The sequence below is a fragment of the Engraulis encrasicolus genome, chromosome 19, assembly GCF_034702125.1.
Source record: "Engraulis encrasicolus isolate BLACKSEA-1 chromosome 19, IST_EnEncr_1.0, whole genome shotgun sequence".
In the NCBI taxonomy this organism is placed as follows: Eukaryota; Metazoa; Chordata; class Actinopteri; order Clupeiformes; family Engraulidae; genus Engraulis; species Engraulis encrasicolus.
Window position 1 is genome coordinate 46,674,770 of NC_085875.1, and position 25,000 is coordinate 46,699,769.

General features: G+C 44.4%; 1 protein-coding gene across 1 annotated transcript in view; it reads right to left on the reverse strand.

Moving 5' to 3' along the window:
- The window catches only part of plekhh1 (pleckstrin homology domain containing, family H (with MyTH4 domain) member 1), a gene marked incomplete at its 5' end in the record, with an annotated part of 50,415 nt that overhangs the window by 20,636 nt on the left and 4,779 nt on the right, over nucleotides 1-25,000 (reverse strand). Inside the window, 18 exons of the mRNA XM_063223926.1 lie at nucleotides 818-930; nucleotides 1,319-1,430; nucleotides 2,032-2,211; nucleotides 3,134-3,214; nucleotides 3,976-4,134; nucleotides 5,264-5,350; nucleotides 7,854-7,964; nucleotides 8,580-8,716; nucleotides 10,623-10,770; nucleotides 11,155-11,237; nucleotides 11,615-11,687; nucleotides 13,072-13,407; nucleotides 13,640-14,118; nucleotides 14,669-14,842; nucleotides 16,009-16,090; nucleotides 16,867-16,950; nucleotides 17,070-17,219; nucleotides 18,833-18,895. Of these exons, the coding sequence (XP_063079996.1) occupies nucleotides 818-930; nucleotides 1,319-1,430; nucleotides 2,032-2,211; nucleotides 3,134-3,214; nucleotides 3,976-4,134; nucleotides 5,264-5,350; nucleotides 7,854-7,964; nucleotides 8,580-8,716; nucleotides 10,623-10,770; nucleotides 11,155-11,237; nucleotides 11,615-11,687; nucleotides 13,072-13,407; nucleotides 13,640-14,118; nucleotides 14,669-14,842; nucleotides 16,009-16,090; nucleotides 16,867-16,950; nucleotides 17,070-17,219; nucleotides 18,833-18,895 (2,652 nt within the window). The remainder of the gene's footprint in view (nucleotides 1-817; nucleotides 931-1,318; nucleotides 1,431-2,031; nucleotides 2,212-3,133; nucleotides 3,215-3,975; nucleotides 4,135-5,263; nucleotides 5,351-7,853; nucleotides 7,965-8,579; nucleotides 8,717-10,622; nucleotides 10,771-11,154; nucleotides 11,238-11,614; nucleotides 11,688-13,071; nucleotides 13,408-13,639; nucleotides 14,119-14,668; nucleotides 14,843-16,008; nucleotides 16,091-16,866; nucleotides 16,951-17,069; nucleotides 17,220-18,832; nucleotides 18,896-25,000) is intronic.

Here is a 25,000-nt window from a genome sequence, read left to right on the forward strand (position 1 = left end):
CAAACCAAATGACTTAAGATATAAGTACAACACCCGGCCGACCGGCGTGAATCTAGTGAGTACCAGACAGTTACAGCATAAAATTCAGGTACAAATCGATACAATACAAGGGAATAGAGCTAAAACTGAAACCATTTTCAGTTCAACCCAATTGCCACTACGTGCATTGTTATGTGCCCTCTAGAATGTACCATGTACCATGTACCATGTGCAATAATTTACAGTTTGTTTATGCAGCAGAAATATCCATAGGAGACTGTCCATGATGTAGGATGTAGAGGGCACTTGGTAGGACAGACTGTCTCTGGGGGAACCCCTATTTTAGTTTGGGAACCCCAATTTTACTTTGTCCCCCGTGGCCTATAATATATGGGCATGAATGTGGGATTTACAAAGTCAAGAGGACAGGAGGAAGAAGAAAGATGAGGGGAAAAAAAACATACTCCAGGATTATTGTGAAAATAGGTGTGAAGGTGCATTTTGTTTGTATATTCCTTGTAGAGTTTTCATGGTGCTGTCAGATACAAGACAATATGGATTCATGGCACTATGAGTTAAAATAAAAGGAAACAGTTGCCCATTAACGCTCAACGGTGTAAAAATGTAAGTACCATATATAGTCCTGCACCACTTCGACAGTGCACAGGGCCTTCAGTAATACATAATGACTTGTCTTTGCAATCCTGGTAACAGCTCATTTATAACAGGGGGCAGAATGGTTAAGCGTCTGTCGAGACTGTCTTTGGTCAGAAGGGCTGTAACAGAATGAAGAAATGGTTGCACTAAATGATGGTAGTGTATGAGACGAGGGGGTCACCTTGAAAAGTTTAAGGGCCTCAGTCTGCAGTGCTTCCGAGGGCAGGGTGGTGAGCGGACAGCGTAGTCCATCCTTGCTGTAGCAGAGCACTTTGTGCTTCCACAGCTCTGAATCTGCATGGAGTTGTCAGTCAATGACAATGATGCACACAAAATAGTGTAATATACTTCAAAACACAAGCATGCATTGAAAATACAAACTAATATTTTACAACTGAAATCTGTTTTTATTCTTGATAGCCAAACCAAGGTATCTCATTGAAGCCTCACACTATGCCACTGTGATTTTCATTTTTCTTTTACAATATTGTTCCTGTCTTTGCCATAAAAAATGCTCTTCATCTTATATTAATTCAATTCCATTGATTAAAAAATAATTATCCGATCAGTCCACAAAAAAAATATGCAACCTAAATATAAGAAACCTAAGTATACACGCATACTATATTTTTAAGTATATCTGTAAAAAGAAATGTTTAAGTGTAGAGTTTGGTTTGTTTACCAGGGTCTCCGTCCGTGTCCAGGAGTTTGCCTATCAACCTCTCATGCTCTGTGCCCACCTTCAGACTGGCACTACTACCCGCAGCAACCGTCAAGTGGTACAACCAGGCATCCTGGGAGGGAGGAGAGGAGAGCATCGTTACTTAGTACCTAAGCTTTGCAGAGGAGAGGAGAGCATCCTTACATCACTAGCTAAGCTTTGCAAGCTGAAGGAACATTTGCGTCAGCCATTTGTGCGCCTCATTTCTTTTAATCTTTTAGAAGCTGAAGGAAAAGAACGTGTGTGTGTGTGTGTGTGTGTGTGTGTGTGAGTGAGTGAGTGAGTGAGTGAGTGAGTGAGTGAGTGAGTGAGAGAGAGAGAGAGAGAGAGCGAGAGAGAGAGAGAGCGCGAGAGAGAGAGAGAGAGAGAGAGAGAGAGCGAGAGAGAGAGAGAGAGAGAGAGAGAGAGAGAGAGAGAGAGAGAGAGAAGAGAGAGAGAGAGAGAGAGAGAGAGAGAGAGAGAGAGAGAGAGTGAGTGAGTGAGTGAGTGAGTGAGTGAGTGAGTGAGTGAGTGCGTGCGTGCGTGCGTGCGTGCGTGCGTGCGTGCGTGCGTGCGTGCGTGCGTGCGTGCGTGCGTGCGTGCGTGCGTGCGTGCGTGCGTGCGTGCGTGCGTGCGTGTCGACTGTGTACTGATGTACGTGCGTGCGGGTGTATTGACGTGCATGTGTTTCTTACCTTCTCCTGCTTGGTTCCTATGAGCAGGTAGGTGGGGCTCTGCTCTTTGGGGTGGACCACTAGCGTGCAGTGGGACGACAGTAGGCCACGCCCACCCACCTCGTAGTCCTCATCGGAGTCACATGACCTGTCCACCTCGTCCACCCTCGCCTCGCGCACACACAGCTGACCCAGCGCAAACTACACCAAAGGAGATGAACACAAATAAAGGACACAGTAAGACATGGTCGCACCACAGAAAGTTGGGGCATGGTCCAACCTCTTCTTACTACTCAGTTATACATTACTTTGGTCGGCACCCTAAAAGAAGAGAAACAATTGTTTGGATGAAGCCTGTTCCAACCTTTAAGAACAAAAGTAATCAACATAGTGCAGATATTATATTTTAGTGTAAGATTTACTGTGAAGAGCGAGGGTGAATGTACCGTAAATGACTGAGAGGGAGAGAAGGGGGTGAGAGTTGAGCTTAGGAGAAAGACCACACAGGCCACCTTATTCAGACCTGGGCTGGACTGGCCATCTGGTATAGCGGGTTTTTCCCGGTTGGCCCCGCACCCTCGTGGACCCGTATTAAAATATTTTTTCTACATTTCTGAAAATAGGGGCCCATGAGGGTGCGGGGCCCATCGGTGAGTCAGTTTTGCACCACTAATTATGAGGGGTCCCTTTAAGCCAAAAGTGCCCGGGGCCTATTTCTCCCCCAGACCAGCCCTGGGCCTGACTCCCCATGGCCAACTTAATTCCCATTTATGGTATGAACAATGCAAACATCTGCGGCCCAGCACCCCCACAGTTTATACATTACAGTAAACCTTCTGTATGGACCCATTGGTCTATGTGTGTGTGTGTGCGTGTGTACGTGTGTGTGTGTGTGTGTGTGTGTGTGTGTGTGTGTGTGTGTGTGTGTGTGTGTGTGTGTGTGTGTGTGTGTGTGTGTGTGTGTGTGTGTGTGTGTGTGTGTGTGTGTGTGTGTGTGTGTGTGTGTGTGTGTGTGTGTGTGTGCGTGCGTGCGTGCATGCATGCGTTCATGCGCGCGTTCATGCGTGCATGTGTGTACTGTGTATATGTGTACTGTGAGTGTCTGCGTGTGTGTTAAAATCACCTTATCGTCTTGGTTGCGGTAGTAATGGAAGACCTTGCCAACGAGAGCGCACCATACCAGCTTGGAGTGGCCATGTTTGACCTGAAAGAAGAGACACATAGTGGACAGAGAAGAGAGGAGGGCAGGGGGATTGAGGAGACGCAGGAGAGAGAAGAGAGGGGGAGAGAGCGGGAGAGGAGAGACAAGGTGAAGAAGAGAGAGAGACAGAGAAAGAGAGAGAGAGAGAGAGAACTCACAGCAAAGGAGAGGGAGGAGAAAGGAGAGATGAGAGAGGAGACACAGGGGAGAGAAAAGGGAAGATGAGAAAGAGAGGGAGGAGGAGGGGAGAAGAGAGGGAGAGAGAGGAAGACCTTGGATAAAAGAGGGGCTTCATTAGGTGCCTGGATGTCTGCCCAGTCCTGCACTAAAAAGGATGGCTACACAACTCCTCTATCTCCCTAACCCTGGTACAAAGCTTACACACAAGCGCGCGCACGCACACACACACATTCGCACTCACACACACACGCACACACACACACTGTGCAGTAGGTACAAAGCTTGCCCACACACTTACATGCACCCCCCACACACACACAAATACACACACACGTGCGCGCGCGCAAACGCACACACGCACACACACACGCACACACACTTTGCAGTAGTTACAAAGCTTGCATAGACGCATGCCCACCCACCCCCACCCCCCTATTCTGCCTCTGAAAGTATTCAAAAAGAGCATAGCATCATTAATCTTGTTCTGGCAGTCTGTATAACTTCCTCCTCATTATGTCCAAGTAGTTCATTATTGCAGTTTGTTAACACTACAGCGGTACATTCCCTTTTCCACTCTACAGTACCTTTGTCAGCCAGCCTCGCACGGTTGGCTTGAGCGCCGTCTCCATGGTAACTGGGGTGGTGGCCTGGACCTTGAGGACGTTCTGCAGCACCCGGATCCACTCCTCTAGAATGTTGGGGGAGTCTGCCGTCAGGTAGAACGTCTTCTTCTCTGTGATCAGCTTTGATGAAATACACATAGGAATGTTTAACGAAGAAAAAACAACAACACGCACATCCGTTTCAAAAATGGGCGCTGGACTATCAAAGTCAAATAATAGCAAAAAAAATAGCAAAAAAATATTGTCTGATGAAGGGCATGCTGCACATTAAATAAGATAAACGGGTGCTTGGTTTTGCACTTAATTTGACTTTATGATTATGACTATATCCTCGATTGTAAGTCGCTTTGGTTATAAAGCATCAGCCAAATGCAATGTCATAACATATGCAGATGTGGGAAATGAGTGATAGTGTATGTTGGACAATAGGCTACATTTGCAGTGTTGAGCCAACACTCGGAGCGTGAGACCAACTGGGACAGTGTTAAATTTGACCTGAATGAGTTGAATTAAAATTCAAAATACAAAATGTACTGTAGTGAAAACAAAAGTACAACATTTGTGCAGTCAGGTTCATGTGCAGTATCTGCTGCTGGCAAGGAGTGGTCATTCTTTTCCTCTTTCCCATTCTTTTACTTTCTCTCTTTCCCTTTCTTTTTTCTTTACTCTATTACTTTCTGGACATGATATAATTTATGAAAAAAATAAACGTTAAGATCTGGCAATATTGTAATCGAATGCCACTACCACTATTAAATTAAATGCAGAGTGGTATTTACTCAAATTAGGAATTACAATTATGGGAAACAGAATGCTAATGCAGTGCTATAGCTCCAATGACAGCAAAAGGCAAAAGAAAAACTTTATCCCATATTTGATTTTGGCAAGTATCTCTGCCAGGCAGTCTATTGATTAATTAAGCATGACAATTTAATCTACACTCAGAAAAAGAGGGTTTGATTGTATTTTACACAATACCACTGAAAATATATTATATTCATTTTACATGCGTTTAACTCACTAATATAAAACACATCATTTGACAGCTTGGGGTCAGATCTGACAACACAGCGTAGATATAAACCTTTGCCAAGCGTCATGATTCTCACACCATAAATGAATTTGACGTGAAGCAAAATATTAGCGAGTCTTGATGATAAATGTGTGTGGCACATGACATTCATACGTTAGTGTGCGCGTACGTGTGTGTATATGATGCATGCATGTTTGCACAGGTGACATTTCTCACCTGGAATGTCTGACCCCCCTCTCCTCTGGCGATGCGGCACGAGGCGTTCAACTCAACATGGCCCTGGGGCTTCCGAATGACATCACTCTGGACACACACACACACACACACACACACACAAACACACACACACACACACACACACACACACACACACACACACACACACACACACACACACGCACATACAAACACGCACATGCACGCAGGCACACACAGGCACGCACACACACAAACACACACACGCCACAAACGCACACACACAGAACACACACACACACACACACAAAGATCATATGTTGCATACATTTAGACTCCTTAAATCATAGGCTTTAATTTTTCCACGGGGGCGGTCTGCTCGTTCCCACTGACTGACATGATGTAAATTTATTCTCTTTCAGCTACACTAACAAAGTGGCACCAAGATAAACCCGCAAACGTGCGGAAAATATACATCTGTACACACATCCAAGCATTCCAACCCCAACAGATCTGTGGAAATGATGTGGAGATGGATTATACCAATACTGCAATGAGACATCATGAGAAAAGAACTGACTGGAAGACTTGTAATAAGAGGTTATGATGGATTATGTTGTGAATGGAATAAGATATTTTAGCGGAAAAAAAATGACTGGTGATTATTGACAAAAAAGTTGAAGAGTGGTAGGATTCTCTAAGATAATTGCAATAATTATTGTAATGTATTTATGAATATAATAATTAGAATCAATTTAAGATTTTGTAATGAGAGGTTATGATAGATTATTCGGAGAATGGAATAAGACTTAGCAGGATAACTGGCAAGGAGTGGCAAAAAGGTTAAGAGAGTCAGGATGACTAAATGACTTCATAAAATAATTACAATAATCATTATAATATATTAATGACTATAATAAGTAGAATGGACTAAAGCTGTTGCCACAAGATGCCATGTTAAATTATGTGAAGAGTGGAATAAAATGTACAGCAGGCACACTGATTAGTCCCAAAAAGGCTAACGGTGACAGAATAAGTAGAGCATTCCATCAAATAATGATGATGATTATCATAATGTACCACTTATAAACTGAGGTCTTCCTGCGCAGCCCAGACCCGGTTTCGAACCCGCAACCACCAAACTCTGGTAGGGGAGTCAGATGCCCTACTAAAGGGACGAATATCCAGGCTTCCAACCACACAAACACACCAAAAGTAACTAGAGCGACAACAGCGACGCAGACATAATTGACGTTGGAGGAGCTGGCGACAGCAGAGACAAAATGTGAGAATGTCGGAATGCTTACATTCTGCTCTTAACCGTCATACTCTGTCACTTTTATCGCTCATGTCGCTATTGCTATAAAAAACAGTCCAGTGACTCTTTGTAGCTTTTGTCTCTTCTGGTGTGTTTGTGCAGGTAACTTAGCAGCACATCTGTATGAGGCTTTGGGAAGGTGGCCAACTGACGCTCCGGCCCGAGCTGATCTAGTTGGCATCTGTTACACTACAGCATGGGTAGGAAACCTGTGGCTCAGAGGCCATTTACCAGGCCGTCTTATTCGGCTCCTGATATAATTTTAATGTTGTGCAGTTTCACATGAAATATGTCGTTTTGTAAAGCAATCTCAGAAATTATATTTGCAATACAATTAAGTTATAATTAGTAATAATAATACTAATGATAATATACTTTTTTTATTATTATTATAATGTGTGTGAAAAATAATAAAATCCTGTTTTAAAAAAATAGCAGGCTATTAATGTAGTAAGCTTAGGCCTATTAATGCATTTTGTAATGGAAAGACTGTATTAATTGAGCTCACTCAATGATAAACAATTCACTCACAGTGCATCAGGCATTCATACATTTGAATGCTGACATTTGTGACAGCTCTGGTTGCGATTTGTGATGAATCTGCTAATTCAGACGCTTACATACCTGATGTGCAGATGCGACGCGGGAACAGAAACTCCTCAGCCTGGCAGGGTGTCAAAAACGGAAAGCTTTGTTGCCTAATATCATGCAAAATTCTTTAAATACATGAGTTTTTGGGGACACAAGGATAACGGTTTTGCTTTGTCAGTAAACAGAATCATTTTGAGTAGGCCTAACGTTTCAATCACTTATTTTAACTAAACGTGAAGAGAGAAGACGTCGGCAAATTACACCACACCGGTTGGTAATCTCATTCTCCATCCTACTACTTAGCCTATTGCCGTGTTGTCTTTGATGTCTTCCACTACTAAAAAGCATCGGTATGGTCAATTAAGCAGCAGAACTGCGCTAGAGTAAATAGACGCACGCATACAGTAGCCTATGTATACAGTTGCACGGCCCTCCGAGGTTGAAACTTTTCTGCGGCCCTCAAGTTTCTGCGCACGGCCCAGCTTTGGGCTGCGGCCCTATGGTTAAGAATCCCTGTTGTAAAGGACTTGTAAAGTGTAGGGGGAAATCCTGGTTTGTGTTCATAGTACAGCCCTTGGTGGACTTTATGAAATTTGAAGTGGCCCTTCGATTGCAAAAGGTTCCTCACCCCCTGCGTTACAGCAACATAACATCACAACATTATCCATAACAATAACAGTATGATATAATGAGAGAACTGACGGGTGATTTGTAGTAGAGTATCTCTCCGTTCCTGAGGGTGAACCAGCGCCTCTTCCAGGCCTTCACCTGGCTGCCCATCTTCAGCAGGTACCCCGACTTCTCCAGCATCTCCTGAACACACAACACAGTGCAACATAGTAGAAGTCTATGTATTGTACTCGGTATATGGGAGTGTACAGGTGTGTGTGTGTTTGTGTGTTTGTGTGTTTGTGTGTGTGTGTGTGTGTGTGTGTGTGTGTGTGTGTGTGTGTGTGTGTGTGTGTGTGTGTGTGTGTGTGTGTGTGTGTGTGTGTGTGTGTGTGTGTACGTACATCCTGTTGTATGTAGTATCCTGCTCTGATAATAAACCATCAATTCTGATCCACTGCACTAAAACAGTTCTTTCACAGCAGAACTACCCATTTGTGTGTGTGTGCATGTGTGTGTGCATGTGTGTGTGCACGTGCGCGTGCGTGTATGTGCGTGCGTGCAGCGTGCATGCATGAGTACGTGCAGGTGTGTGTGTCCTACCAGTCCAGTGAGGTGCATGTGTGTGTGTGTATGTGTTCGCTCTGTGTGTGTGTGTGTGTGTGTGTGTGTGTGTGTGTGTGTGTGTGTGTGTGTGTGTGTGTGTGTGTGTGTGTGTGTGTGTGTGTGTGTGTGTGTGTGTGTGTGTGTGTGTGTGTGTTCGCGCGTGTGTGTGTGTGTGCGCACGTGCATGTGTGTGTGTGCGCATGTCTGTCCTACCGGTCCAGTGCTTTCGCAGGAGTAGGATGAGGTGCGCTGCACTTTGTGCTCCGGCTCCAGGTAGTTGCTGTCCAGAGAGCAGGCGTCAGGGGGGATGGCATAGTCACTCTCAGAGCTGATGGACGACACTGACACACCTGAAACACACACACACACACACACACACACACACACACACACACACACACACACACACACACACACACACATGCACACACACACGTATGCACACACACATGCACACGCACACACGCACACACATGCACAGATGCACATGCAGGCACATGCACGCGCGCACACACACACACACACACACACACACACACACACACACACACACACACACACACACACACATGCACACACACACACATGCACACACACACGTATGCACACACACATGCACACGCACACACACATGCACAGATGCACATGCAGGCACATGCACGCGCACGCGCACACACACACACACACACACACACACACACACACACACACACACACACACACACACACACACACACACACACACACACACACACATGTTTATTAGACACAAATGAACCATAGCCTAGCCTGTACTGTATATGTACAGTACTCTATTGTATGTACTGTAATGTACAGTCTATGTATAGTATAGGCACACACACAGCACACACACACAGACACATTGAAACAAGTTTACATGGACATCTAGACATCTGTGTATGTTTTCACATTAGCACACGCAGAGACGCATACACAAGCGCGCACACAAACACACAAACCCGTAGAAATGGAACAGCCAGAAAAAAACACCACAGGCTCCATCGTGGAAACAGAGAAGTGTATAACATCATGTCAACTTTTCCACAGCACTATCCATGACCCCTGACACAAACTTCTGGGCAGATATATTTTTCCACAACCGTTCTCACTCCGCCGAATGCATTTATATAAGCCTTTTAAAGCCAACGACTTTCATGAAAAGAAGAGAAAAAAATATGCTTGTAGAGTGACTTTCTACGGGAGGAATCCCTGACCTTAGCACTACTGCTAACACAACAGCCGACTAGCTGTCGCCGTTTACCACCTACTACAGATACCAGACACTACCACGCGCAGGCCACTAACACCACACGGAGACCAACGAGCCGGGTTCACAAAGTGAAACGTCTGTAGACGGGTACACAAAGTACGGAAGCTGAGAGAGGCTACATAGCAAATATCCATTATGTTTTCCACCGTGTTACCTCCGAGAGAGAGAGATAACTAATTTGCGATTGTGAAGACAACACTACTGTTACTGTCACTATTTCCCACCTTCTGCAGATACCAGACACTAACACATACAGCCACCCACTAAACCATGTGGGGAAGGACAACACAAGTTCAGAAAGTGAAATGTCTCAAGCTGTAAAAAGACATTTAATTTAAGACATTTCAGACTTTTTTTGCTTATTAGATGTTTGAAACTCTTGCGTGAAAAGTACGGGCAGAGAGAATTCATGGCAAGGGGTCTTTCTGTAACTTTTTTGTACTATGATTTGGACTTATTGGATTCATTTTGATCTATTTGCCATTTGTCTACCTGAAACAAATGCTGCTGCTTGAGTCACTTTAAAAGGGTCTTGGTTTTCACATGGGTCAGCGATGATCTAGTTTTCAGCCCAAGTAGTGTCAATCACGAGTGGGGCATAGTAGTGGGGCAGCACCATAAAATGAACAACACTAGATGTATGATATTTCATAATGTATATGTTGTAATTATATACGTAATAGTACCTCTACTTTATACGTCTGTCATAAAGTGGTGGAGTGTCTCATCATCCTCACCTGTCGTTTTTTTGTATACAATGAATTTTATTGCGATTTTAAGCATTTTATTTTTGTCTGAGAGACAGTGAGAGACAGTGGTGGCAGGAAGTAAGTGGGAAGAGAGAGATGGGGCAGGGTTGGGATATGACCCAGGCCGGACTCAAATTGGGTCCCCATGGTCATGCAAGTCCATATGTGGGGGGCTTAGCGCGCTGCCCCAAACACCACAGTACCCCTCTTCCTCACCTCTCTTGAGTGCGCGGGGACTGCTGGGGGTGCTGCCCTTGCGGTCGATGCCCAGTGTGGAGCTGCGTACGGAGCCCAGAGAGCTGGTGTCATCCTCCGAACCAGACTCCTCCTCCACCAGGGGAGAGGTGCTGATCTGAGTGGCTTTCTATTCCGGTAGCAGGGAAAATAACATTTAGGGAATGAGAGTAGAGTAGAGTAGAGTAGAGTAACTTTATTGATCCCCGGGGGGAAAATCAAGTAGCTTACATAAATACACATGGACATTAGCTTGAGGCTAACTCTGGTACAATGCATGAAATGACAACCTTTATGTTTTAATTATACACTTTCCCTAATAAATTGAAACTTAACATTACGTTTCATGCATAACATTAAAAACAGTTAAACAGAAGTCAACAATAAAACATGTGACAAATAAACATGGCTGACAAGACTGAATTATAATTGAAAGATGTGTGAAACAGATGTCTGAGGTCTTAAACAGGAAAGTCAGAACTATAGGAAGATGTATCTGAGAGGTCTTCCTTACCCCTTTGATAGTGGTATAGACTGGCACGCTAATGTTCTTGCACATCAGATGGGTGAAGGGGCCAACTGTTGGACTTTGAGACACTGCGACGCACACATACGCAACACAAAAAACACAACACATTCCATGTCATTAATTTACAATGGAGCAAGAGAACAGCAGAAAACAGAGAGCAGAAAACTAAAGGTGAAATATCCACTGTAGAAGTTAGGCACGTCGTGTGTGTGTGTACCTATCCTTGTACTTATGTATTTAAAAACCTGCTTGACATCTGCACTTATTGTTCTGTATATTTCCTGTGCACTTTGCATCTGCAAGTGTTGATGCAAAGATTATGTCCTCGATTGTAAATCGCTTTGGATAAAAGCATCTGCCACATGTAATGTACTGTAAAGTCATAAATTTTATAATAATATTGTAAAGTAACAAGATCATGCCATGAACATGGAAGGAATTTCACCTGCTCCTTTGGCGCCAGCACTGGCCTCTGAGACCCTCATACCAGACTTGGCCACAGCATAGATGCGACTCTCCTGTTGAATAGACAACCATGATTATGATGAAATAAATGACCAAATATTATGCATTTGCAGCTTTTAAAACTGTAAAAAAATTAATAAACGAAGAGAAGACAGTAGTATATAGAACTACAGTGAGACATTCCTTCAATTTGACTGACTGGACTGCATCCTGCGGAGGACGACGAACAAAGTGAGATCAGAATTGCCTTTAACCCCAGGGATGTCAAACTCAAATTGACCAAGGGGGCCAAAATCTAAATCTGGAATGAAGTCGCAGGCCAAACTAATTATTAATTTTAAAGAATAGGCTAAAACTGTGCGTGCATGGACTTATTAACGGCTAAATTTCACACTCTTTTCCCCATCATACAGTATATGGAAGTGTATATGTGCCTGCATATTGTGTTGCATTTGAGCTGTTTCACTGGCCTTGTTTCACTGGCCACTCATTTTCCTGTGACACACCAAATTTCATGTTCAAATCTTGTTACGCAATACATTAATGGTGTATGTGTGCCAACTGTAATCGAGGGCCAAATAATAATGACATGCCTGCTGGTCTCTTTCTGCCCTTTCCAACAGTATGTGTATGACACGTGTGTGTCCCTGACTCGGCAATTAACGTCAACAAACAGTAGTTGCAAAATTAACTGGTCATCAGTAGACAATCGATTTCTTCGGCCATCCTGCAGCATACAGGCCATGTCATATACTGACAGAATATTTATGCCAATTGATCAATATCAATATTACTTAAAGGTAGAGTTTGTTTTAGGAGTTTACAGTATATGCAAACTTTATGCAGCTCATTTACAAGTGTTATCGTTTCTATTTATCATCGCTATCTATTTGTGAGTATGTCTGTCGGAATTCTATATTTTCCATACTTCCATACTTTTCTCTACTTTGTCAGATCAGTAGACGTTAGTTTCTTCAAGTAAATATTCATTGAAATATCAAAGTTGATAATGGGCATGCATTTTCAAAATACAGTAAATTACACAAATTGAATATTCCTTTCAAGGTGCACAGTGTAATATTTTTAGTAGTTTATTTGCACCACCATCAAATTCTAGGCATTCATTATGACTGGGAAAATTGCACTTTTCATACATGAAAAAGGGGATCTTCTCCATTGTGCGCCATTTTGAATGTCCGAAAATAGATATTTTCAGCTGCAAAACAGACTGTATTTTGGTCATACTAGTAAATATTAGTTCATTACTTAGCAAATATTCATGAAAAGACCAAAATTGGCAGAAGATAGTACATTTTGATGAACAGCATAGTTGCAATAGATACTCCGGGCACCATCCTACACAATGCACCTTTAAAAAAAATGTCGGACTATGGACCTCGGTTATTTCAAACTCCTGGCTACGGCCATGATTCTCACCCATGCAGGGAAGCGATGTAGTGGCGGCGTAGGGGGCTTCACTCCCTCCTGATCCAGGCTCTCCTTCGCCACCACCCCCGTAGCTGCCGCCGACCCCCCTCCTCCAGCATGGGGCTGCACTGCCTCGGTCTGGGCCCCCTCCTCCACACCCTCCATACCGTCATCAATATCCGTCTCCACCACTGGCAGCGACAGGGCCGCCGTGCCCATCGGTGGGCCATGCTGGGACAGGCTCCGGGCCAGCGACGGCCCACCAGCACAACCACCTCCACCTCCACCACCACAGGCCCCGATATCAATGCTGACATTGACGTGGTGGAAACGCTCCAGACGGGGCTGTAGGGTAGTAACATATAATATAATAATATAACAATATTGCTATGATATTACAGAGACTTAAGCCTTAAGTAACAGATTAAGACATAGCCATTACAATTTTGGTGACAGTAAGGTTATAACATAGGCTCTGCTCAAAGGGGTTAAGGTGTCTGTCAGCTTACAAAAATACACAAATAAAAAAAAAACACAAATACAAAAAATACACAAATACAATAAAATAGACAGAGACCTGTGGCTGGCTCTGGTGCTTCTTGAGCAGCTGAATGCTGTCCCGGGGGGTCAGTGGGGTGCGGACCTTGGGCAGCGTCATGCTGGTGCCCACCGGCAGGGAGAAGGAAGAAGCCAGAGCTGCTGCTGCTGAACCGGTCAGGGAAGAGAGTGCTGGAGCATCCACAGACAGGAGCATGGTGGGCACCTGCGGGTTCTCGTACGCCGAGGATGAGGAAGAGGAGGACGAGGAGGAGGAGGCGGAGGAGGAAGAGCGCAGGCGTTGAAGGCGGAACTTGCTGTTGAGCTCATCTGAGGAGTGATCCCTGCTCTGGGCGTCTGTAGCGGCGCTGGGGGTGGGGGTGGTGGGGCTGAGGCCTCCTGCTAGGACGCCCCTGCTGCGTCCCAGAGTTCCACTGTCCGCCGCCACTTTGGATGCCACCGCCATCTTGTCAGCAGAGGATAAGCTGTCTGATATGTCCGAGGCTTTCTTCTTCGCTTCTACACAACAACAACAGCGAGAAGACAAAGGTTAGTAGGAATTCCCTCATGGTTGAACACTCACCAACACTTCCTTTAGTACCTTCTTCAAACTATCAGCCATTTGGAGAACAGTTTCATTTCGTGTTAGTGTATAAAAGAGCACCATGACTCCTTCCTTAAAATGCTCCTGGAATAAAACACATATCTCCTCTTCACTCAACTCCATACTTCCAGCAAAATATCAAGCCGTCTTAATCTTTCAAAGTCTATTAATGAGCACTGACAGGCCATATCCTCAGGTGTAGTCAGATCATAACATGTCATTTGGTTGGCTGGAGATGGGGATGTGGTTGGCAAACGAGCTGACATGATTAGAAGGTTGCGGAGGGCGTGTTGTGGCACCCAGGGCCGCTGGCAGCTTTGGCTGGGCCCAGGAGAAAAGCCATCTGAAAGGGCCCCCCACCCAATACATAAAATGGAATGAGAACCCAATTCTGACCCCCCTCTGTCCCTGGGCCCGGGACAACTGCCCCCTTTGTCCCACCCCTGTCGGCCTCCCTGGTGGCACCTGCTGAGGAGGAGGAGGAGGCTCCGGTGGCGGGCGTGTGCCTCCAGCTGGCTTCCTCCAAGGCGGGCGGGGTGCCAGGGCAGCTGGGAGGGTAGAGCGGGCTGGAGGGCACCAGGTGGGCATCAAGGCTGGGAGACAAGGGGGCGACCGGGGAGGAGGGACCATCCTGCCACACTTTAACAAATATAACAAAAAGAAAGAATTAAATTAGGGGAAATGCTAGTACTACCATTAACCGTTAAGACACAGCGTAATAAATGTTCTGTTACCAGGATAGCAAAGAATCCATAGTGGATTACTAAAAGGTCTTGGCAATGTCATAGTGGTGCATTATGGGGGTCTACCCTACTTTTACTGCTCAGAAGAAGAAGAAGAAAAAGAAGAAGAAGAAGAAGAAGAAGAAGAAAAATAAGAAGGAGGAGAAATATATTATCAACCATTTGTAAATCATGTAACATCTGGAACAAATGGCACAATAAAACAATCAATATAAAAATGATCAAAGGCCGTCCTGAAAAACAAATGTTTGAAGACATTTTAAATGCTCTCCAGGCACTGCAATGCCCTCAGATGGTACAGGGAGGGAACATTGCAAATGAGCAATAAATCAGAACGAAAAAAAGAGAAGTAGGAAGGACACATTTCTAGGAGAGAGAAAAATGAGAGACAGAGACAGTATGCAAGGCTTAAGTCATAACTTATGACTTTGACCTCGATTGCTCAGTACTCCGCCCATAAATACGATGAAATACCATTGCAATGACTAAAACATGTGCAGTACTACAACAACTTAACAATAATGACAATAATAATAACACTCATAATCATAATCATGAAAGCAATTATTATGATCATCATCATTGTTGTTGCCATCCTTACCATTATCATCATTTGTAAATTTCTAAATGCTAAAATGAAACAAGGCGAATAAAAGTGATCAAAGTCTACTGAAAGGTAGGGATTTCAATGTTCAAAGACATTCTAAGGGTCCTAGATCTCTTTAATGCCCTCAGATGGTCCATCCAGGGGGGGGGCAATTAAATCATAAGAAAAAAAGGGATGGACAGAGAAGAGGAATGAGAGAGAGAGAGAGAGAGAGAGAGAGAGAGAGAGAGAGAGAGAGAAAGAGAGAGAGAAAGACAGAGACAGACACCGAGACAGAGAGAAAGAAAGAGAGAGAGAGAGAGAGAGAGAGAGAGAGAGAGAGAGAGAGAGAGAGAGAGAGAGAGAGAGAGAGAGAGAGAGAGAGAGAGAGAGAAAGTATTTGTGGTTGAGTTATAACTTCTGTGTATCCTCCATTGCTTAGGGTGGCAGGCAGTAAGTCGGTACAGTCCTCTTACCCTGCAGCTTGTCCTGCATGGAGAGGATCTGCTCGGCCTGCTTGATGTTGGCCAGCTTCAGCTGTTGGTTCTCCACCTCCATCTGCAAACAGTTAGCTTTTATCTCACTGGACCCGTTTCAAGATGGCAACATGAGACCTAGCTAGTACGCTGTGAAACACTGTAAGCCAGTTAAACGTAACCACAAGTAAGTTCATGTACAGTACTTGTTCAGCTTTCTCATCCTTGGAGTTGGTTGTACTACTGTGCGGTTCAACACTAGTACACTGTAAAACATTGTAAGCCAGTTAAACTTTTAAAAAGTAAGTTTCCGTGCTGCCTTAAGTTTGTAATTTAACTCAACTTGAGGCTTTGCTTTCTGAGTTGACACAAATATACCTACAGTAAGCCTCAAGTTCAGTTAACTTAATGCAGCAGAGCAACTTACTTTTTAAAGTTCAACTGGCTTGCAATGTTTGGTAAACTAACATACTGTGCTGTACGGCTATTGTACACAATTTTTTACACTGTTATGTAGCTTTATCGAGTTTGACCCAATTTCAAGATGGCTTCCCAGTGCCTAATTCTACTACTACTGGTCAACAGCTGTACTACAACCCCAATCGCTGAGGAAGCTGAACAAGCACAGTATGTGGACTTTTTTGTGCTTTATCTAAATTGTATTTTACTTAAGATTCATCAGGCCTTACATCTATTTGTTTCATGTACGACCCAACGACAATGCCTTGACTTGTATTTGGTAAATGTAACTTGGAATTCCAGTTGACAATGAAACAATAACAAAATATAATATTGGGTCATTTGCACAACTGCTTGGATGCTTCAATGAGGTCATGTGAAACAGACTCAAAACTTTACCTCTCGTAGCTTGAAAGTGACCCAGTCTTTGATTTTGGAGGCTTTCTCTTCTATGATCTTTGCCTCCTGTGCCCGAAGCAAATTCTGTACAGAGAGAGAAAGAAAGATACGTTTAGTCAGCTCTCAGCTGTCATCTCCTTTGTGAGCACCGTAATCTCTCCATCATTTCTTCTCCTCCTTCCTCCTCTGTTCTTCGTCCATACCTGTTTCTTCAGCTGTGCCTCCAGCTGTTTGATCACTCCATCTCTCTCTTGCACCTGATTGGTTATCTCCTGTAGCCTCAGGCAAAGTGAGTTCTCTGATTCGCTGGGCTGCACATTTGCTGATTTCAGCTTCTCTTCCATCAAGCGTACCTTAAGCAAGTAATAAGAAAAAGACTCTTTTATAAACCCTCCACTTTACCGCTCAACAACCACAAAGGCCTCTAGAGCTTGTTAAGCATTACTTTTATGAATAAAGTGTATGTGTGTGTGTGTGTGTGTGTGTGTGTGTGTGTGTGTGTGTGTGTGTGTGTGTGTGTGTGTGTGTGTGTGTGTGTGTGTGTGTGTGTGTGTGTGTGTGTGTGTGTGTGTGTGTGTGAGCGCATGTGTGCGGGCATGCGTGGGTATGTGTGCGTGTGCGAGTGCATGCGCATCTATGGGAGATGATTGTGTCTATGCTGTGTCTGTGTGTTTAAGTGTGTTTAAGCGTGTTTCAGGGTCCATACTGAACGTGTATGAGTGTAATGCAAGGGCAAGTATTGTCTGTGTCTGTCAGCCTGTAATTTACTGAAATTCATGAGTGAATATGTAAGGGTTAACGTTCGGCGAGAAGGTCGCTACCGTGGAATAGCAGCACGACAGAGAGAATCTTTAGACCCCGACGCGGAGCGGAGGTGTCTTGTTCTCTCTGAAGTGCTGCTATTCCACAAAGCGACCAACTCGCCGAAAGTTAATCCGCTTATTATATGGATATACTTAAATGATTCACACATGGCGGGGACATTTCTTTAGGCCTATTTAATGTTAAGTCTAATATAGTTTTTAATGTCAAAAGACTGTTGCTGCGCAAAACAAAACAGTGCCGTTGTGGAACACCGCTAGGCAACAGCTAGGTAGCCAGGACAACAGGTGTTGTCTATCACAGCAGCTGATTAGAGTCTTGTTGAAAAGTCGCTTTAGCAGTGAAAAGTCTTGTTGCCATTGACAGCGGTCTGTTATAGACCAACCCGTCCGTTATCGAAAAATAACAGACGTGCAAACGTTGGGGAGCCCCGTTGAAATGAATGGAGCATTCGACCGATGACGTCACACCATATAATAAACAATATTAATGAATGAATGAATGAATGAATGAATGAATGAGTGAATGAATGAATGAATTTGACCATTCTAGATTTAAAAAATGGGACAGCAAACTGAACCATGTGTTATTATTACATCACACTTAGTTGACGCTTTTTTATTCAAAGCAACTTAAAGATACTACAGGGTATTGGTTACAGTCCCTGGAGCAATGTGGAGTTTGGTGCCTTGCTCAAGGGCACTTCAGCCATGGATGGAGGGAGACGTAAGGGCGGGATTCAAACCTGCAACCCTGTGATCAACATTCCAACTCCCTAACCAATATACCACGGCTGTCCATATATTAAAAGAAAGAAAGTCAGGGATAACACAAAAAAAGCCCAAAAAGGCTCATTTCCATTGTCGTGAACAGATGCACATTAGTGTAAGTGTATGAGCATAATGTTGAGTCAAGTAGTGTCTGTGTCTGTCTGAAATGTACTTGCACTTGTTTATTTAAGAAGCCTTTTCACTTTTGGTATGGTTACTCTGATGAAGGCCTAAGTGCCGAAACATCAGCACCAAGAAAAAAAAAGTGGTGAACCGTGAAGAAGCAGTGTCGAGCTCTTCCTTGTGTAAACTGAAGTCTGAAATGTACTGAAATTAGTGAATATACAATAGTAAGCAGATTCACATTAGCCTACCTGTTTCTCTGCGGTCTCTGCTCTCTGGTCGGCTTCGGTGACCCTCTGCTCTAGCTCTTGCATCTGTCCCAATACAAAGAAATAGGAAGGTCAAGGGGTCAGTGGCTTAAGTGTAGCCACAACACAGGGGCCAAAATCATCCAGACATCTTGGCAATTTATCACATTCCCACCCACCTCTACCTGGAATACACTGCCTCTGCCTGCAACCTTTCCAGGTATCTTTCAACCCTCAGGGCCAGGGCCATACAAGGGCCATTAAAGGGCCATTACAAACACCACAAGGTATTACAGCATACCATCAACACACACACACACATGCAGGCACACACACACCTACGCACCAACGCATGCACGCACGCACACACGCACACACACACACAAACGCACGCACACATACACACACACACACACACACACACACACACACACACACACACACACACACACACACACACACACACACACACACACGCACACACACACACAAACGCACGCACACATACACACACAAACAAGCTGAAAACCCAAAGTGGGTCAATGTGTAAAACACTACTACTACTACTTATCTGAATCTACTGATCACTGCTAATAATTCAGACAGGAGAAATACATTAAAAGCATTTCATTCACATATGCATATGGAACACTTTCAATAATGAACTTTACCATTACACCATGACATATGATAAACACCTACACCCTGACAGGGACAATCAACATTGTTTGGTGTTTGGTGTGGGTGGGTGTGATGTGCACACACCACATAATCCCAGACAGACAAGTCGTTGCCTGCAGCAATAAACACACGCAGGAAGGCAGGCAGGCAGGCAGACATGCACACACACACACACACACACACACACACACACACACACACACACACACACACACACACACACACACACACACACACACACACACACACCCTGCCCCATGCTACTCTAGCTGAACAGCATGCTCCTCCTCATCCTCATAGGACAGCAGAGGGGCTGACGCAGCCCAGGTGAGCCCCCAGACGAGGCAGGTGAATCTGGGGTCAGGCGTCTGGAGGCTGGGGCTGAAAGCAAGTGGAGTGGAGAAGAGAAGAGAAGAGAATAGAGGAGTCCTGTTGTTCTGTCAAGATAGGCTGCTTCATCGAGATGAGCTACCAGTAGGTTGTTAACATAGTCCAAACCCCACCTCCAGTGTAGATCATTTACTACACTGGAGTCAAAATATATTGCATTAAAATTGAGTCAAAAGTAAGGGTAAAATCCAGGATAATTACAGCTATACAGTTCTTAACCCGTTAAGTTCTTAACCTATGGCATTATAAATTTGCTGTTACCAGAATGGCAATGACCGAGTCATAGTGCATTACTAAAGGCCCTGTGTTTATGTCATATTGGTGTAGTACTATGGTAGTGAACTTTTCAATGACTATTACAGCATGCCACTGGAGGTGCGGAGTGCATTATGGGGCTACTGTTGAGGAGAATTATCTCTGAATTTTTTCATGTGGTGTTCCAGAGTTCCTTTCATCTTTTGGAGAGTTATATGAAAAGAATATATTTCACTGTGTGCCATAGTGCGTCGTGATTGGTTGGCAGCTCGGCTTGAGGTGTAGCGCATATCGACAGGCCACTGTCAGTAGATGCAGCACTGGGGGACGAGCCCTAAGAATGCCAGGCATCCACTGTTGCCTGTTATCAGAGGGACTCGGGGCTGTGGTCCTTATCTGACGCTCAAGTCTCTCTCGCTCTCTCTCTGCTATCTGTGTAAACCACACTATCTGGCTTCTCCTCAATCAGCAGCAGAAAGATTGAGATAGCGTATCCACCTTCTTCTTCTTGGGTTAGGGGTAGGGGAAGGCTAGGTGCAGGGGTGTGTGTGTGTGTGTGTGTGTGTGTGTGTGTGTGTGTGTGTGTGTGTGTGTGTGTGTGTGTGTGTGTGTGTGCACTGGCGCCGACTATGGGGGGGCACGGACCTTTTTGCCCCCCCAATCATAAAGGTGGGGGGCAAAAACACCCCAATAATGACACGTTAAAAATAGCTGATTTCACTGATGTTTTAAACCCACTATGAGAATGTGAAGTCTGTAGCCTATCCCATTTCTCATTGTCTCATTTATTTAAAAAAAAAAAAAAACCCCTCACAAACGGTGAATTCATTAACAAATTTGTGTTTGAACTGTCGGTAAGAGCGAGCACGCACAGGGACTACATCTGCAACGTCGGTCATGGCCAATCGGCGGGAGCGCGCATGCTACTTGAGTGGCAGAACGCCATCCTCTTTGGGTAGAGAAAGGAGTGGGAATGTTGACCAACATGTTTATTATTTGTGAAGACTATAGCATAGGCCTACATGGACAATGTTGTGTTATGTGTTTGCTTGATTATTGTATTCGCACTGGCGATTTTTGTTTGCGATGGTCCAGGAAGTTAAAGGAACTGCAGGCTGCGCAGCATAGGTAAAGTGATGAATTGAATAAGTGAAAAATTATACTGGCCCTCAGAAATGTGTGTATTTAAGCCAGTCCTTAATGAGAGCAAAGGTTATTAGTATGGCTTTGCGTTAAACTGCGGTGCAAGCATTGTTCTGGGCTTCGCTGCTGAAGTGTAGAGCAAGATTAATTCATTCGAGGTTTCCTGTTGCCAGTTGTCAACTTTGTTTGGTTTGTCGGCCACATGAACATTTATTTTCTGGTGTCTATAAAAAGGCCTAACTATATTGTATTTAACTCCATCTCAATAACGGCTGTATTTCACTCCAACCATGACAAGGAGGTAAGCGTGTTCTCTCAACTAAACAAATAATATCCTAGCTTTGAATGACACGTAGCCTAATCTAAATATGATCAGACATGACCCGCCCCTGTTCAGTTTTCATTGCAATGGGTCTATTCCAATGGCTGACAATAAGTTATTGACAAGTTGAACCCCAGATTGCACGCTGTCTGATTTGCTGCGTAATAATTCCACCTGTTTGGTCGAATACAGATGTCCAGTGATAATACAATAGTCCCGCGCGCACATCCACATCTGCGATTCTGATTGTGTGATTGCGCACCGTTTATATAATTTCTGGCGAAAATGATGGAGACTATACGGTTGCAAGATTGAGACAGGTTTGATTCGGCTCAGTTCGCACTAAAAATAATCTAATTCCCCAAAATAATCCTTGCATGTTTGTTGTCTATGCACAACATGCTATATGAAGTGGCCCATGCGCTTTCGCGTTTGTTAATCAAGTAGGATATGCCAACATTCTGCCAACGTGGAAAAGGTGCCGCGCTCCTGCTCTTCGCAATCTGGTGCGTCACGGGAAGGCTGAGTTCAAGGTAGCCTAGGTGAGACCACTGGTGCATCTATAATATTATTCTCTGCTTTTATTTAGAGCTGTGTCAAACTAACGTTTCGAATTTACCACTTCTTCATCGGAGCCTCGGCACTGCTCAAAATAAAAGCAGAGAATAATCTTCCTCAGATGCTCCGGAGAACTTTCCTACTTTGAAATCTGCCAACGTGCTTGCACTGTATATCTAGTCTTAAACGTCTTTCTGGTAACCAAGTAGCCTATTAACGGTCTTAATGTCTGTAGGCTATAGGCTATTCAGTAAATAACGGACCTGGCTAAATGCCGTGCAAATGCGCCACTGAAACACAGAGGTAACGTTGACGTCACGCAAACCCCCCCCCCCCCCCCCCCAAAAAAAAACCAACCTCTGCCCCCCCAATGTTGACATGAAGACGGCGCCTATGTGTGTGTGTGTGTGTGTGCACGTGACGTGTGTTCCAGTGTTAATTTTGTCAGCTTTTTTTGATTTAGTCGTAATCTTAGTCACAATGACGAAAATCAATTTTAGTCTTAGTCATATTTTAGTCATTGCCTTCCCAATTTAGTCTTAGTCTTTGTCTAAATGACGAAAATCAATTTTAGTCTTAGTCCATTTTTAGTCATTTTAGTCAACACTGTACATAATAGAACTTCTCCACACACTGCTTCTCTTTTTAACATATATCATTGACTGGACAGAATAAACCTTCTCCGCGCACTGCTTCTCTTTTTAGCATGTATCACACTGTGCAGAATGAAACACTGCTTCGCTTTTTCTCTATTGTATTTAACACCAGTGTTAATTTAGTCAGTTTTTTTCAATTTAGTCTTAGTCTTAGTCACAATGACGAAAATCAATTTTAGTTTTAGTCATATTTTAGTCATTGCCTTCCCAATTTAGTCTTAGTCTTAGTCTAAATGACGAAAATCAAAAAAGGGCTTTGACGAAATATTTTAGTCTTAGTCATGGTTGACGAAATTAACACTGGTGTGTTCATGCATGTGTGTGTGCATGTGTGTGTGTGTGTGTCTGAGTGTGTGAGAGAGAGAGTCTTCAGTGAGGAGAAGGGGGCGTATTACCTCTGGCCTGGCTGATCTGGGAGTCACATGATAGCACAGCGCAGACATAATGATTGTCCCACTAACCCACACTCCCCTAACCCACACTCCCCTCCATTCCCTCCCTGCCCTAACCCCACACTCCCATAACCCCACACTCCCCTCCACACCCTCCCTCCCGGCCTCTCTTTCTGCCCCTCTCTGCCTGCCTCGCCACGTCACGGACACAATTCACATGAATTTGACCAAGCGAAGCCATTCATTCTTATGTGAAAAGTGAAAATATTCAGCCAAGTTTAATATTATGCAAATGAGGAGCAAATCTCGCCTGCGGTGGGCAATCCAATCCACGAAATAAACGTTTCATTCTATTTGATACAGCGTTGAACTGACAGAATGGAACACTGAATTTCACCTCTCTTTGCTTTGCTCGTTTCACCTGCATGTGTCCCCGCCGTCAGCCCCTCTGCTTGCCTCACTCTCTCTCTCTCTCTCTCTCTCTCTCTCTCTCTCTCTCTCTCTCTCTCTCTCTCTCTCTTTCTCTCTCTGCCTCTCACTCTCTGTCTCACTCTCTCTCTCTCTCTCTATCTCGCTCTCCCTACCTCTGCCGGCCTCTCTCTGCCTCTCTCTCTATCTCTCTCTGCCTCTCTCTCTATATCTCTCTGCCTCTCTCTCTATCTCTCTATGCCTCGCTCTCTCTCTCTCTGCCTCTCTCTTTCTCTCGCTGTCCCTACCTCTCTGCCGGCCTCTCTCTGCCTCTCTCTGCCTGCCTCTCTCTCTGCCTCTCTCTTTCTCTTTCTCTCTCTCTCCCTGCCTCTCTGTCTCTCTGTCTCTGTCTGCCGCTCCGCTACAGTTGAACTCGTCCAGATCTCTACATCGGACACCCTGATAAGGCCTACGGGAGGTGAATGGAGAATACTAATGGCAGGGAGAGCATTTACTTTCAATCCCTCTCCTTCTCTCCCTCTCTATATTTTCACTGTCATTATGAGAGTGCCTCTGTTTGCCTCTGTATCTCTCTGTGTGTTTCTCTGTTTTTCTTTCTCTCTCTCTCTCTCTCTCTCTCTCTCTCTCTCTCTCTCTCTCTCTCTCTCTCTCTCTCTCTCTCTCCTCTCTCTCTCTCTCCTCTCTCTCTCTCTCTCTCTCTCTCTCTCTCTCTCTCTCTCTCTCTCTCTCTCTCTCTCTCTCTCTCTCTCTCTCTCTCTCTCTCTCTCTCTCACACACACACACACACACACACACACACACACACACACACACACACACACACACACACACACACACACACAGCAAAGCAGAGGGACACAAAGAATGAAAGAAAAAGGTGGAGGGATATTGAATTTCCTCTTGGCTTTGAAGGATAAACCACGACTAATAGCGCTACTATTCTAGCCAATACAGCGGGAAATCTACTGCGATCTAACTTTGCGCCCCATATCAAGTGTTTCCTTCGTTTTACAACCCCCTTACAAATCATGTGCGCACAGGCTCGGCTATCCACCCTTTCTTTAAAACCTCTCTCAACGTCTTCTTCTCCAGACATCCAGGGAACTTTTATCCCCCCGGTAGGTTAATGAGGTCGTTAGGGGCAACAAACGATCTCCAATTATCTGGAATCACCAACTTAATCCCGAAGCCCTTCACTTTTCCCTTTTTTCGCTTCTCACGCACCATAACTTTTAATGTCTCTGCGACCATTACGTTATTAGCCACTCCAGTAAACATTTACCTTCATAAAAAGCCGTCATAGACCGAGGAGCTTTTCTGGGGATTTGCGTACATCTGTTATTTG